Source organism: Silurus aristotelis, assembly GCF_946808225.1.
Source record: "Silurus aristotelis genome assembly, chromosome: 4".
NCBI classification, from domain to species: Eukaryota; Metazoa; Chordata; class Actinopteri; order Siluriformes; family Siluridae; genus Silurus; species Silurus aristotelis.
In genome coordinates, this window is record NC_139577.1 from 6,489,226 (window position 1) to 6,505,341 (window position 16,116).

Here is a 16,116-nt window from a genome sequence, read left to right on the forward strand (position 1 = left end):
GCAGTTTATAATTATTAACATTTGTGATTAACATTTGAACAGTTTATATTTTTAGAATTTTTTTTTTATAAAATGCCTGCTTGGATAAATAATAAAAAAAAAAAAAATATTTTATAATATTTTATACAAATACAATTTAATTAAGTAATCAACTGAATTGGAACAAATTAAATTGATTCATTCAAATTAAATAAATGGAAACATTAGTTTGTGTGTGTGTTTTACATTGAATATTTAATTTTCGAAAAATACGATCTTAACTGTTCTACTTATTTCAGCATACATAAACAAATGTCTTCATTCCTTCCATCCTTCATTCATTCACTCCCATGATATGTAGAATTGTCAAAATCTTCACCTTTTAAGAGAAATTGTTGAAGCTGGACATAAAACGCTGAAGAATACATAACGCTAGAGTTATCATGCATGCGCAAAACATATCTTATATCCAGTAGGAAGTGTGTAGCCACAGTGACACTGCACTAACTCTAGTTTAATTTTGATACCCCTGGCATTGTTGTGTATATTTTTCAGGTTTTTTAATAATAATAATGATAAATGCGCTAAGTGCGAGGCAGAAATTAAACAAATTTGCGGTCCGCCACTTAATACATTCCTGAGATTTTAACTATGTTCCGCATGTAAAAAGGATTGTGTGAACTGAAAACCCTGTACCGAAAAATGTCAGTTTGAATACAGTTTACCCTCAATATATATATATACATATTTATTTGTGTTTATCTAAAAAAAAATGTAAATTTAAATAAACAAGTTAAGTTAACCCAACTATCTTTCTCTTTCTCTCTCTGTGTCTCTTCTGTCACGCTCTCTTTCACACATTCTCTGTCTTAGTCTTTCTGACACTCTCTGTGTGTCTTTTTCTTTTTCCCTTGCTTTTTTCTTTTTCTCTTTCTTCCTCTCGCTCTCTCTCGCTCTCTCTCTCGCTCTCTCTCTCTCATTTAGCTTTTATATAAATAACATAGCTGCACATCATAATCACTGATTTAGCAAATCATGGTTCACTAGTGTCTGTATATATTTTAAATTTCAAAAATGTAATACAGGACTCACAGCAGACTATAATTTATGTATATAACTTCTTGTTCGAAAGAATTTACAGATAATGAGTTCAAGTTTGAGGATTAAGTAAATGAGGCAGAAAGTGATTCAGATATAAATGTAGTGGCAACAGAATATTTTGTTCAAAGAAGCTTATGTTTTTAGAAAAACGATACACAATTTGATTTAATTTAGTGCATATTGTTTAAAATTTCTCCAGCATGTGCTCGCTGCTATTTGAATTTAAACCTGGAGACTATCTGAGGCACTGTAAAGAAGCTAAAGGACACCATAAATAATTTACTGTGAAACAACTTGCCTGAGTCTTTTTTCCTATCAGCAAACCTTAGGAGAGCTGCTAGCATGAGAGGAATGGAGAGGGTAATAAAAGAACAAAAAAAGAAAGTAGAAATGTATAAAATGTTAAAGTTTGAGGTAGATTTCATAATCAAAAGCGTATATACTGTGCTGTGCAAAGGGCGGAAGCACCAAGTTTTCAAACACAAACTCTTTCACAACACGCAGTCAAACATGGAGGTGGAAGCTTAATGGTTTGGGGTTGTTTTGTAGGAGGGAAGTTTGGAGACTTATAGGATTTTTCACTAAAAATAAAGTTGGTTAAAGTGAATCTAGTGTTCTGCTTATAAACAAAAGAAACATTCATATGTCTCTCAAAAAAGAGTCAGGTGTGTCGGAGAAGTATGTGAGGGTGGTGCAGGACATGTATGAGGACAGTGTGCAGTGTGCAGTAAGAACGACAGACTGGTTCAAGGTGGAGGTTTGACTTCGTCAAGGGAAATAAAAGTCAGTAGGAGTAAGACAGAGTACATGTGTGTGAATGAGAGGGAGGGCAGTGGAGTGGTGGGGTTGCAGGGAGAAGAGGTGGTGAAGGTGGAGGAGTTCAGGTACCTGAGATCAACAGTGCAAAGTTATGGATTGTGTGTCAGGGAAGTAAAGAAAAGAGTGCAGGCAGGGTGGAGTGGGTGGAGAAGAGTGGCAGGAGTGATTTGTGAAAAAAGGGTAAACAGGATAAATTGTATGTAGGACGTTTTGGAGACAAGGTGAGAGAGGCACGATTGTGATGGTTTTGTCATGGAGTGTATCGGTAGGAGAATGCTGAGGATGGAGCCACCAGGAAGGAGGAAATAGGAAGGCCAAGGAGGAGGTTTATGGTTGTGGTGAGGGAAGACATGCAGGTAGTTGGTTTGAAAAAGGTAGAGGACAGGGGGGTATGGAGAAGGATGATCCCCTGTGGCGACCCCTAACGGGATGAAGTCGAAAGAAGATGAGGATATTAGGGCTGTCAATCGATTCAAATATTTATTTGCGATTAAACGCATGATTGTCATGAGTTAACTTGTGATTAATCGCAACTTAATCGCACATTTTTATCTGTTCTAAATGTACCTTAAATTGATACTTTTCAAGTTTTTAATACTCTAATCAACATGGGCATAGACAAATGTGGATGCTTTATGCAAATGTATGTTTATTAGTGAATGTTGAGCATGTTGAGGACGCTGACTGCGGAAGCATGTTGAGCACACTGACTTTTTAATGTTTAAAAGTAATTATGGTGTTTTAAATTACATAAATCATCAGGACACCAAACAGAACTTTTGCTATGTTTCCACACGGATGGTTTTAATTGCCGGATGTGTGCGTCATGGCGAATTTTCGTGCTTGATTTGAAACTTGCCGCGTCAAGTAAAGAAAGTACATCATTAAAAAATGTGTGTGGCATTGAAAGTTTTAATTCCACCTCATATATTTATTTACTTTTATTTTTAATAAAAATGGTCAAACAGAAATGCATGCTCCATTAAAAAATTTGTGCCGTTGAAATGAATTTGGGTATATATATATATATATATATAAACCACACCCTCACACAAAGCGATCCATGGTGAACAATTGGTCGGAGACTCCTGCAGTAGAAAGAGTAGACAGCAGCACTGAATTAAAAAGAAAAAAAATAGAATTTGTGTCTTTCAGAATTTTGGTGTCTGAAACGGTCATAAATCATGATTATAGTTTCTTACACACTGATCTAAAGACATGTTTAAAATTTAATGGCCTTTTTTTTAAACACAGTTCAGTCTTCTAAATTTACAGAAGTGTCAAGATTTCACACACAATGCTTTTTAGACAACGTGTCTCAACCATAGAACAATTGGGAGAAAATTTGATTTGACTCGACCTGCCTGTGCGCTGAAGATGGGAGTGGGTTGTTTAAATATATTAGTTATTTTTTAGATGCGGTGACAGCGCTGTGTATTTCTGTCTCATACAAAACGGTGCTTGATGCTTGGTGCTTTCAAAAACCCACAGGGAAATGTTTATTAACAGCAATCGCTTACTGCTTCATTAATGCCAGAACATGAGAGAGAAGAGAGAGAGAGAGAGAGAGAGAGAGAGAGAGAGAGAGAGAGAGAGAGAGAGAGAGAGATATGGAGAGAGCAGTTTAAATAATTTTGATGAACATATTACAGCTGGATATATATACACACACACACACACACTCACACACACACACACCATCATTACTTTAAACTATTGTTGAGATGTGACTCAGGCTATACAGGAGTCTTACAGAATGGTGATCATTATAGGGTAGTATACTGTAATTTGTTAAGAATTGAATAAATTACGGTAAATAACTTATACTACTGTACTGCATAAACTTTATAGTGTGTATATGTATGTGGCAGCAGGTATGTAGACGAGTGCCTGTGAGCTCTGTTTCAGTGTCCTGTGATGCAGATAAAAAGAATGGTTAAAACTGGGCTTTGACACACCAAAAACACAAAAAAAATATACACTCTAACACCGAGACAACTGAACTCTGTCAACCACTGGTGAGAGTAAGGCATAGGATCAGAGCTCTATTGCAGGCTACTCAAGATCTTCCTCTCCAAAGCATGTCAACCAGATCTTCAAGGAGCTCACTTTGTGCCAAGCTGGAACAGGTTTTGGTTTCCAAGTTTAAATGAATGGAAAATGTTATTAGAGCGCATCCAAAGACGTATTATATAATTGAGTGCCTCCAGCTTTGTGGTAACAGTTTGAAAAAGTACCACATATCCCAGGAAAGATTAGGTGACCCAATACTTTTGGAAATATAGTGTAGTGTTTAATCACACAATGATTTCATTGATAGTTTTCCATTAACAGAATGTCGTCAAGTGCTTTATTTCTGATATAATATATTAGGTATAATTATGCTTTGACCTGTTTTGTATGCTCAGGCCAGATTTTCGAGTCTCTGATAAGTGTAATATTGGGATTTCTTGTTCGCATCACTCAGCACATTCTCCCTGACATCTGTTCCAACTCTGCCAGATTGTTTAGCGAATCTTTTCACACCAGTCTTGACATTTCTGTTAAATCTGTGCCGGATGTCATAAGCTGCCTTCTTCGCCTACTTCAAATCAACCTGGAGACTTGGAGGCTTGTGGGAAAACGTTTTTCTTCCCACCTAAACTTTTAAATACAGTGGGAAATGGAGGTCACTTTTTTTCTCTTGTCATCTAGATTTCATGAGGGATGCCCATAAAGCTGTCTGTCCATAACAAATAGTTTGCTCATACAATGTGTATATTTGTTTGGGAAAAATATCTACACTCCTTTAGGGTTCTTTGGTTGTTCCTCTGGGGGGAACATGATTAGAATCATTTTAGGAGGCTAAGAACCTTTCATTTTCCACCAAAGTGTATACCAAACACCAGAACAGGTCAATTAAAACTCCTGACAGGTTCATAGGTGTTAATAAGCTCAGGACCACAGTGATAATGATAGAACAATGGTAGAACAGTAATGAATAGACATGGGTTCTCTTATTAGTCTGGTTTCTCGCAAGGTTTCTTTCTAATGCCATCTCAGGGAGTTGTTTCTTGCCACAGTTACCACTGGCTTATTCATTAGGGATCAATTTAAAATTGTAAGGAACAAACGGATACCATCCTTTTATAACAGCTTTATCTCTGTAAAGCTGTTTTGTGATAATGTCTATTGTTAAAAGTGCTCAACCAATAAAAATAAATTGAATTGGATTGAGTTCTTATTTAATCTTTGTACCAAACATTATTATTATTGATGTTACTGCTGTTCTTTGAAAGATGAAAATTGTCGAAATTCCCATTGAATTGCATTAAAAGATTCTGACTGTTATAGCTCCTAAACCTCACAAGATACATTCACCAAACTCAATACAGTCCTTCAGGCTGTTCAGTCTGATAAGATCTATTTTATATTTATTACAACTAATTGGACAAACGATAATCCACACACACCCCTGCATGCTTCAGGTCAGTTGGACATTACATTCTTCAGCGAACTTTAATGTGCTATATAAATAACTTGGCTTCGACAAATTATTTAAATGCTAGTCGTCAGGAAAACAGTTTGGTGTAGTTTTCTACCTCTAGCAAAATACTATGAGAGTTTGAGTTTGTGTCTATAGCCCTGTGAGTTCTAAGTAGATCTGCCTTAGGATACTATGAACCCTTACCATTCCAAAGAACTTTTAAGGTTATGATTAAAGTCTTGTGCATAAATGTTTTTTTGTTTTGTTTTGTTTTAGATTGTCTTCCGTAAGATCATTGATGTGAAAAAGGAGGAAGAAGAACGTCAGCGCTCAAAGAACGAGGTTCCGCTGACCATCCCGGTAGACCACCCTGTCCGAAAACTGTTGCAGAAATTCAAACAGCAGAAGGAGCTTCGCATCCAGGAGGCCTCGGTCCAAATTGACGTGGAAAAGAACCGGCAGCAGCTTCACATGCAGCTACGCTCACACACTCAGCTACAGCACACACATGCGTCCATCCCCCAGAGCACACTGCATGCGGTGCAGAATGGGAGATCTAGCATGGGTTCCTGTAGCAGTGTGGTCACCATTTCGCAGATCACACCGATTCAGAACTCCTTCTCAAAATCTGGTGACCCGCTCAAACAAAACAACTGCGATGTCATGGAACTAAAAGCGGCTGGAGATCAAACCCCGAGCATGACCCGTCTGAAGATGAGCAACACCTCACAAGCAAAACCGGGTCGTGGGTGGACGCGGTTAAAAAACAACATGGCAGCTCCAGACTTTCTACCACAGGAGAGCAGGAAAGATGGGCTGAACAATGTGACAAAAGCGGCTTCTATAGAACGGCTCTCTCCCGAGGTCAAAGTGCAGATCGAAGGTGTTGTGGACGTCACCACGTCCAGAAAGAACTCCCTCCGTAAAACAGACTCATGGGATAGCGGGTTAACCCAAAGCGATCAGAGGTTAGATAACGTAGAGGAAGTGCAGAGTCCCGTTCCAGGAGACATCATCTGTGGTGGAGGAGAAGGACTTGCAAGGGATATGTTCTCAAACCACGAACTGTCATTTCAGACCACACTTCAGGAGGCAAGGCTGGAGCTTCGGGGAGAGATCCAAGCTTTGGGTTCAAAGATGGCCGTTTTAGAGGAACAAGTAGGCCAGATACTCCGATTGCTCTTGGAACAGAACGATTCACCGGGTCAGGCTTGTACGCCTCAGTTACAAAGACCCAGATCCAGGACAGAAGAACTGTTCTCCATTTCGACACCGGGTAGTCCTGATTCAGACAAGAATGAAGTGCTGATCTGAGCAAAAGCAAAAATAAATCCTAAAAACAAAATTCTTAAAGCTCAGGTCTGTAAGGGAATATGACCAGGATTGTTTGGAGGTTCTTAGCAGTTTTGAATGTGAGAGCTTGACCAGTGGTAGTGGTAGGTTGCACAGAAGAACCATTGCGTACTTCTATCTTTATTGCTGGGAACTTGGGAACTTTGTTAGCCAACTTTGCACAACATGTACTATTCAAGATGAAGACTGAGAAACTGCTCAGAAGCTATTTTATGATTTTCTTTTTAAACTTTGCATGTTCAGCTGGGTTCTGTTTTGCCAAAGATATAAAGCGTATCAAATATGATAATATTTGTACGATGTTCTACATTACACGCTTGTACATTATGCAGATGACTGCATGCAGGTGGCGTTTGCTTATACACTCTGATTATCTGAATGATATTTATTCAGAATATGGAGAGTTTGGATTAAAAGTGGCATGAGATGCCTGAAAAAAAAAAACGAACAAATGCTTTATTCGATATCTATAAAAGAGTGGCTAAGGAATTTTTGTTTGTTTTTAGGATGAAGATGTGAAAGTGAAGGCAGAGGTAGATCCATTTAGTGCATGTAAATAACATGAATTCAAGATGAGCACACAACATAAAACAAAGGTAAGAATAACTCAACCTAATAAGTCTAGTTTAGAAGAAATCAGTCAACAAATTCTGAATTGCTCCCAAAATTGCTCACATGAATGCTGATACGTGCTGTGACATTCCCGAGACAAGTGACACCCACCATGCACAACTTTTCTGTGTCACAGGCCTGAGAAAGCTGCTACCTGCCTAATTACATGTACATGAGCTTCCAGACTTCTGCTGATTGGTTAGAAACTAATGGGATTGACAGGGTAAGAAATTATGCCCCTCCCTCCTAAAGAGGTAACTGCTCATTTTAAGGTCATGAACTGCCAAAGTGGTTTGTAGCATTGCCAGGATTCGGTCGTTTGCTGTGCTCTCTTTGCTGATACATTTGATTTTCAAAAATATGATCTCAGACAATGAAGAAATCATAATGAGGCAAAAATCATGAAGAGCAGAGAGTTGGCTTGGCACCAAGAAAAATATGAAATAAATATATAAATAACGAATATAATATAAAATATGACAAATATATTTAAAACTACAGTAGTTTTTGTTGCATAAAGTGATACAGATATTGGTTTATTCCAACAGCTAAATGTTTTGCAGTGCAGTGTTTTAGCAGTTTGCATTTACAAAATGATGTGCAATACTACAAGCAAAAACACAAGGCTTCACTTCCTGCAGTCAAGTCGATTTAGAGTACCGATGTTTAACTGAGTTTCCTCAGATTGAGACCAAGTGCTATTGCTTTGATCTCACCTGAATAAAGAAGCTCACAGATTCAAAGAACACACCAGGATTTAGTTCGAATAGAATTTAAATGCTCAATAAAATGTACCAGTTAATGGGTGGCGTCCTCAACAATGCATCTTCTGTATGTTTAGTTAGAGACTGATAACAGTAGAAAGAGAACAAAATTAGACCACAAGTTATACACTTGAGTGTATACAAATCAGTGTTTGGTTTCTGTAGACCGGAAATCTCTACTATTTATGTAATACTGTGACGTAGGGATACCTCTTAGCTGTCAATGAGGAAACTTTCTGCCACAATTGCACAAGTTAGATTTTTCCCATTGGACCAACAGAAGGTGTAATTATTACAAGTGATCTGGCTTGGAAAGATTCAGCACCGGGTCTGATTCAATTCAGAGATGAGAACCTGAAGTGTGAGAGCATGAAGGAGTGAGCTCATGTTACATCAAGCTACCAATTTTAACATACAAGCAATCGGATGCCTTCTGAAACAGTCCTACTTCAGGAAAGAGTGAAAAGTCTTTCTCCACTTGTACAAGAACTGAGCGAAAAGAGTTCTTTCAATGCAATATTGCTCACGTTAACTTCCACATCAGCAGCCATTAATTGTTTTATTCTAATACATGAATGGATTGTAATCTATTCATTGCTAACCCACAGTGAAGCCTGGTCAGGGGTTGATCCATTTCTCTAAACTCATTCAGGATGGACTTCTCATCCCAGTTTTGCAGTTGTTGTGAGTATTCTGCACAACTGCAAATCCCAGCACCAGCACTGCTGAGCCAAGCACTTTGAACAAGCCCCCTAACCTTCAACTGCTCAGTTGTAGAAGTGAGATAACTGTAAGTCTTCCTGGATAAGGGTCACCTGCCAAATAATGTCAATGTAGGAACAGAAATATTCTATATCCAAGACTGAATAAGTAGAGACACAAGGACGCTTGGGATCAGTGAAGGAGACAGAATTAGATGAAGAGCAAAGAAAAAGGTTTTGCATACTGTTATTTTTATAGGAAAATAATCCTTCTAAAGTTGATTTATTTTTAGTAAATTCATGCTATCTATCTATCTATCTATCTATCTATCTATCTATCTATCTATCTATCTATCTATCTATCTGTCTGTCTGTCTGTCTGTCTGTCTGTCTGTCTGTCTGTCTGTCTGTCTGTCTGTCTGTCTGTCTGTCTGTCTCTCTCTATCTATTTATCTATCTATCTATATATCTATATATATATATATATATATATATATCTATATATATATATATATATATATATATATATATATATATATATATATATATAGTGTGTGTGTTTGTGTGTGTGTGTTGCAAATGATTACAGTGTATTTTTAGCAGATGCCTTTATCCTCTAACTCATGTTATATAAAACTGAGTAGTTAGGAGATACGGGCCAGAGGTGGGAAGTAATGAAGTACAAATACTTTGTTACTGTACTTAGGTAGATTTTTCTGGTGTCAGTACTTTACTTCACTATTTGTTTTTTGTTTTTTTACTTTCACTTATTAAATTTGTTCAATATCTGTAATTTCTACTTCTTACATTTTCAAACCAGGTTTGTTACATTATCTATTTGGTGACACGATCAATATATTTTCTTCTCATTGGGCATCATTTTAACCCCATCAGCGTATTTCCTCACATTGCGCAGCTTTTTCAAGCTTTTTGCTCTTTTTGTCTGTCGTTCCTCTTGTTATCCGATTTCTTCTTTCTTTTTTCTCCTCCTCATCTCCCAATTTTTTTCCACTCCTTTGCCTGTCCTTTTTTTGTCCATCCTTCTTCACTTTATCTTCTCCCCCTTATTACATCTCTTTTTCTTCTCCTCTTCTCCTATCTCTCATATCTTCTCTCTCACTTCATGTCCCTCTGTGTCTGGTTCAGCAATCAAATGTATTCTTATATCCTTTGCAATTTGTACATCCCCCTATTACACTCTTTCTCTCAGTCTCTTTTCATCATGTTCTCTCTCTCTCTCTCTCTCTCTCTCTCTCTCTCTCTCTCTCTCTCTCTCTCTCTCTCTCTCTCTCTCTCTCTCTCTCTCTCTCTCTCTCTCTGCCCCCTGCATAATCTTTTCTCCTGCACTTTCTCTGTTTTTTTCTTCTTCTTTTTTTGTTGCTATTTCTCCCTCCTCCCACTCTATTTGACACAAGGACTGTCATCCTTCTCTTTCTGTCCTTATTGCATGCTCACCTCCATCTCTTCTTTTCCTCCTGATCTCTCCTCCCTCTTCAGTCCTTTACACTTTCTTTTCCCATATCTGACAGCAGCCCAGTGAATCCTCAATCTCTCTGCTATCTGTCTCTTTACATTTATATTTCGATGCTCTCACTTTTCTGTAAATGTCAGTCTCTTTTAGTGAACCTGTCAGCTGGATGCTTGTCCTCTCTCAGACAGTCTCAGCCAGACAGAAAGAATCACTGTCAGCTAATTTTTCACGAAAACAACTTTATCTGTAACACCTTAATGCAAAATCATTTTGATGGCACTAATTTTATTAACGTGCGATTAATGCATTTCTGTTTGACCATTTTTGTTAAAAATATGAATAAATAAATAAAAAAGAGAGGAAAAAAAACCCTAAAACGCAAAACACATATATTCACGATGCCCTTTCTTAACACGAATATAAAAAAGGTCCTAAATCAAGCACCAAAATCCCTCATGATGCACACATCCGGAAATTAAAACCATCCGTCTAAAAACATATCAAAACATCAGTTCCGTGTCGATGTACGTAATTTAAAACTTTACTTTTTACCAATTCTTTAAATTACTATATAAATAATATAAATCTAAATAATATATATCTTTTGGCTCAAATCTTTACGCTTGCCCATTTTTCCTGCTTCTAACACATCAACTTTGAGGAAAATGTTTACTTGCTGCTTAATACCATCCACTAACAGGTTCAATGATGAAGAGATAATCAGTGTTATTCACTTCACCGTCATATATATATATACAGTGAGGAAAATAAGTATTTGAACACCCTGCTATTTTGCAAGTTCTCCCACTTAGAAATCATGGAGGGGTCTGAAATTGTCATCATAGGTGCATGTCCACTGTGAGAGACATAATCTAAAAAAAAATATCCAGAAATCACAATATATGATTTTTTAACTATTTATTTGTATGATACAGCTGCAAATAAGTATTTGAACACCTGAGAAAGTCAATGTTAATATTTGGTACAGGAGTCTTTGTTTGCAATTACAGAGGTCAAACGTTTCCTGTAGTTTTTCACCAGGTTTGCACACACTGCAGGAGGGATTTTGGCCCACTCCTCCACACAGATCTTCTCTAGATCAGTCAGGTTTCTGTCCTGTCGCTGAGAAACACGGAGTTTGAGCTCCCTCCAAAGATTCTTTATTAAGTTTAGGTCTGGAGACTGGCTAGGCCATGCCAGAATCTTGATATGCTTCTTACAGAGCCACTCCTTGGTTATCCTGGCTGTGTGCTTCGGGTCATTGTCATGTTGGAAGACCCAGCCTTGACCCATCTTCAATGCTCTAACTGAGGGAAGGAGGTTGTTCCCCAAAATCTCGCAATACATGGCCCCGGTCATCCTCTCCTTAATACAGTGCAGTCACCCTGTCCCATGTGCAGAAAAACACCCCCAAAGCATGATGCTACCACCCCCATGCTTCACAGTAGGGATGGTGTTCTTCATCATTCTTCTTCCCCCAAACACGTTTAGTGGAATTATGACCCAAAAGTTCTATTTTGGTCTCATCTGACCACATGACTTTCTCCCATGACTCTTCTGGATCATCCAAATGGTCATTGGCAAACTTAAGACGTGCCTGGACATGTGCTGGTTTAAGCAGGGGAACCTTCCGTGCCATGCATGATTTCAAACCATGACGTCTTAGTGTATTACCAACAGTAACCTTGGAAACGGTGGTCCCAGCTCTTTTCAGGTCATTGACCAGCTCCTCCCGTGTAGTTATGGGCTGATTTCTCACCTTCCTTAGGATCATTGAGACCCCACGAGGTGAGATCTTGCATGGAGGCCCAGTCCGAGGGAGATTGACAGTCATGTTTAGCTTCTTCCATTTTCTAATGATTGCTCCAACAGTGGACCTTTTTTTCACCAAGCTGCTTTGCAATTTCCCCCTAGCCCTTTCCAGCCTTGTGGAGGTGTACAATTTTGTCTCTAGTGTCTTTGGACAGCTCTTTGGTCTTGGCCATGTTAGTAGTTGGATTCTTACTGATTGTATGGGGTGGACACGTGTCTTTATGCAGCTAACGACCTCAAACAGGTGCATCTAATTTAGAATAATAAATGTAGTGGAGGTGGACATTTTAAAGGCAGACTAACAGGTCTTTGAGGGTCAGAATTCTAGCTGATAGACAGGTGTTCAAATACTTATTTGCAGCTGTATCAGACAAATAAATAGTTAAAAAATCATATATTGTGATTTCTGGATTTTTTTTTTTAGATTATGTCTCTCACAGTGGACATGCACCTACGATGACAATTTCAGACCCCTCCATGATTTCTAAGTGGGAGAACTTGCAAAATAGCAGGGTGTTCAAATACTTATTTTCCTCACTGTATATATATATATATATATATATATATATATATATATATATATATATATATATATATATATATATATATATAGTGATGTCTAGATGACTGGGTCAGAGCATCTCCAAAACAGCAGGTCTTGTGGGGTGTTCATGGTATGCAGTGGTCAGTATCTACCAAAAAGTGCTCCAAGGAAGAGATAACCAGTTGATGCATTTGTGGAGCGAAGGCTAGCCGTCTGGTCCAATCCCATAGAAGAGCTCTTGTAGCACAAATCGGTTAAAAAGTGAAAACACACAGTGCATCACGGCTTGCTGCGTTTGGAGCTGAGCAGCTGCAGAGCGCTCAGAGAGTCCATTCTGATCCTATATACCACCCAAAGCTCCTACAATCAACATGTAAGAATCAGAACTGATTCATGGTGCAGTGGAAGAACATTCCCCGTTCTTTTTTTTTTACATTTTGTGGAGGCTGAATGCATGCACAACTCTTTTTCTAGGAAAAAGATGACACCAGGGTACACTATGGAAAGAAAGTGAGCCAGCAGTGGCAGTGTGATGCTCTGAGGTGATGATCTGCTGAGAAACCTCAAGAATGTTAATCTGTTATGTACCACATTTTACTTTGTTTTTCTATATAAATGGATGGAGTAATTTTTTACTGCTTTAGTAACAAAAACAATGAAAACAATTATTGCCTTTTATCTTCCACTAAAGTATTTTTTGTGTAACACTATGATTTTTTTTTGTCTTATTGTTTTTCCACTGATGTTTATTACTTGTATGAAAAACAAGCAGATACATAAAGTTAATCATCTGCTGAAGCTCGACTCTGTCTAATTAGCTGTTTAATTCAGCAGCATCTCCTTTCTCCTGCAGCAGACATCGTCCCTCCTGGCTCATAACAGACACAAGATATAAATTAGTTTGGAAACTGCTGGAGACGTCTGGCTACAGTGCTGAATGAAGAATTCAGAAATTAATCAACAAAGTTGGATCATTGTTAGTTGCTTTATAAGTATATATTTTATTTGAGGATTTTTTCTGTAAGCCAGCGGCAGTGTTACTTTAATATTAATATAAGTGCAGAGTCATTGATAAATTGTTCAGAGTGGAAGAGATCTAGGACATTTAGCTGCTCTCTCTCTCTCTCTCTCTCTCTCTCTCTCTCTCTCTCTCTCTCTCTCTCTCTCTCTCTCTCTCTCTCTCTCTCTCTCTTTCTCTTTCTCTTTCTCTTTCTCTCTTTGTGAATCATTATCGCCCAGCTGGTCTTTCTGCAATAATCAGATCTTTTTTTTTCTAATCCATCTTTTTCTCCACGTATCATTCTGAACTTGATGAGTTTTTCATTTAATGCTTAATTGCATGGAACTGATCCAATAGGCAGGGGGTAATTTTGTCAATTACTCCATGCCTGACTGCAGGGCTGAGTTGCGGCCAGAGTTAAGGTTTAGCAATGCAAGAAATGGAGAAACGGCATTTGGAACGCTTTCAAGCAAAACGGAGCAGAACTCAATAGCTGATTTCGGATCTCAGAACTCAATTTACAATAAATGAGTGAGCGGATGACTAGGTGATTGAGTAAGTGTGAGTGTGGAATAGTGAGTGAGTGGATTAGTGAGTGCATGGATGAGTGAGTGTGTATGCGGAGGAGTGAGTGTGTGAATGAGTGGGTGGATGAGTAAGTGTGTGATTAGATAAGTGAGTGACAGAGTGGGTAGATGATTGAGTGTGTGTGGAGTAGTTAGCGTGCGAGTGAGAAGGTGGATGAATGAGTGCATGGATGAGTGAGTGTGTGTGGAAGAGTGTGTGGATGAGTGAGTGTGTGTGTGGAGAAGTAAGTGGGTGGATGAGTGAGTGAGTGAGTGAGTGAGTGAGTGAGTGAGTGAGTGAGTGAGTGAGTGAGTGAGTGAGACTTTGTCAATGAAAACTAGTGATTTAAAAGGACCATATATATTTCAGTTGATTCTTTTCCTTCCTCTTCTTTAATATTTTTTTTAACAATTTTCTTATGTTTGTGTGTGTGTGTGTGTGTGTGTGTGTGTGTGTGTGTGTGTGTGTGTGTGTGTGTGTGTGTTTGCACAAGCATGCATGCAAAAAACAGGATTGGATCAGTTAGATTATTCACCTAAAGCATGAAGTGATGAAGCGCTGGCTGTTTCTTTGTCACTGTGTAAAATCATCATCTCTTGTGTATTATTAAAGAAATGCTATTAAATACCAGCTTCTGTATAATGTGCATTATTAATTTCTTTCTTCTCAGATTTTACTCATTACTGCCTGATGTGAGAAAACTGAATCTTTTTGAACAGGTGAGGAAGCCAATACAGTCAGTGTTCCAATTCACCCCAGATGTGTTCAATAGGGTTAATAACCAATGCAAATCATATTTTCAAGAAGTTTGCTTTCTACATAGGGACATTATCATGCTGAAACAGGTTTGGGTCTCCTAGTTCAAGTGAAGGGAAAATTTCATACTACAGCATCCAAAGACTTTGTGGGAACAATTTGGAGGAGAACCACATAAGACTTTTGTCCATATTGTAAATACTTGGGGGTTTTTTTTGTAGCAATTATTTGCTCATATATTTTTTTCAATATTAATTATAAAGTATGTTGCCATTTAAATGTAATATTTGTCCACAGCACTTGATTTTGGTTAAGCAACATAAGTAAAGGTTAAAACCTCAACACAGAATGTAAATGAAAATGAGTTCTATCGATATAATTCTACAGTTTGTTTTATAGAAAGTAAAAGATGATGCAATCTTTTCAAATTATAACTTAAAACTACAGACATGCATTTGGATGAAACTATTTCTAGTGATACCCCGATGATGATGATGATGATGATGATGATGATGATGATGATGATAATAATGATTACATCGCATAACATTCTATAGTGAAACTAATCCGGCCTGAATAGGGCTAAAGTGTTTGTTTTTCATATTCGAGAAATGGGAGACTCTTCAGTTCATGTAAAGCATGAGAACACAAACATGTGCACCAGACTGTATTTTACAATGGCTTTTTGTCTTATAAACATCCAGTACTGCCATTATGCACACTGTGTTCTCTCTTCTATTCCAGTCACGTTGCGAAACTAATCATGGTATGGATGAGTGGCATCAAGTAATCTCTTCATGTAATACAGTCATTTAAATCTAATAACTATACTGTGTGAGATGTGAGAATATTACGTTTTAGTAGGTCTGAATAATACCAGAAATAAAGCTTTTATCAAATGTTCATGTTTTATTAAATTTACTTCTTATTTTAGGAAATGTATGTAAACCAAAATAGCTCTACTGCAAGCTCAAACCTTTTTCTGTTGAATGATTATTTGGGTCAAAAAAAAAAAAGCCTTTAACTGCTGTCTGGTAAAATCACAATCACAGTTGATAACTCAGAAACACTAAAAAGATGAAGACAGAGCTTTTTTGTGGCATTAAAGAATTTAAATGGAGCTTTAGTCAAATCAGCAATGATATACAAAACTGTACAGACAATCCATTTA

The 16,116-nt window shown here is 37.7% G+C and overlaps 1 protein-coding gene across 2 annotated transcripts in view; it reads left to right on the forward strand.

Annotated features, from left to right (window-relative positions):
- The window catches only part of kcnh5b (potassium voltage-gated channel, subfamily H (eag-related), member 5b), a 59,705-nt gene extending 52,512 nt beyond the window's left edge, over nt 1-7,193 (forward strand). For both annotated transcript variants that reach the window (XM_083540399.1, XM_083540400.1), the window contains exon 11: nt 5,642-7,193. In XM_083540399.1, coding sequence (XP_083396525.1) covers nt 5,642-6,679 — 1,038 coding nt within the window. In that variant the 3' untranslated portion in view covers nt 6,680-7,193. The remainder of the gene's footprint in view (nt 1-5,641) is intronic.
- Nucleotides 7,194-16,116: the final 8,923 nt, after the last annotated feature.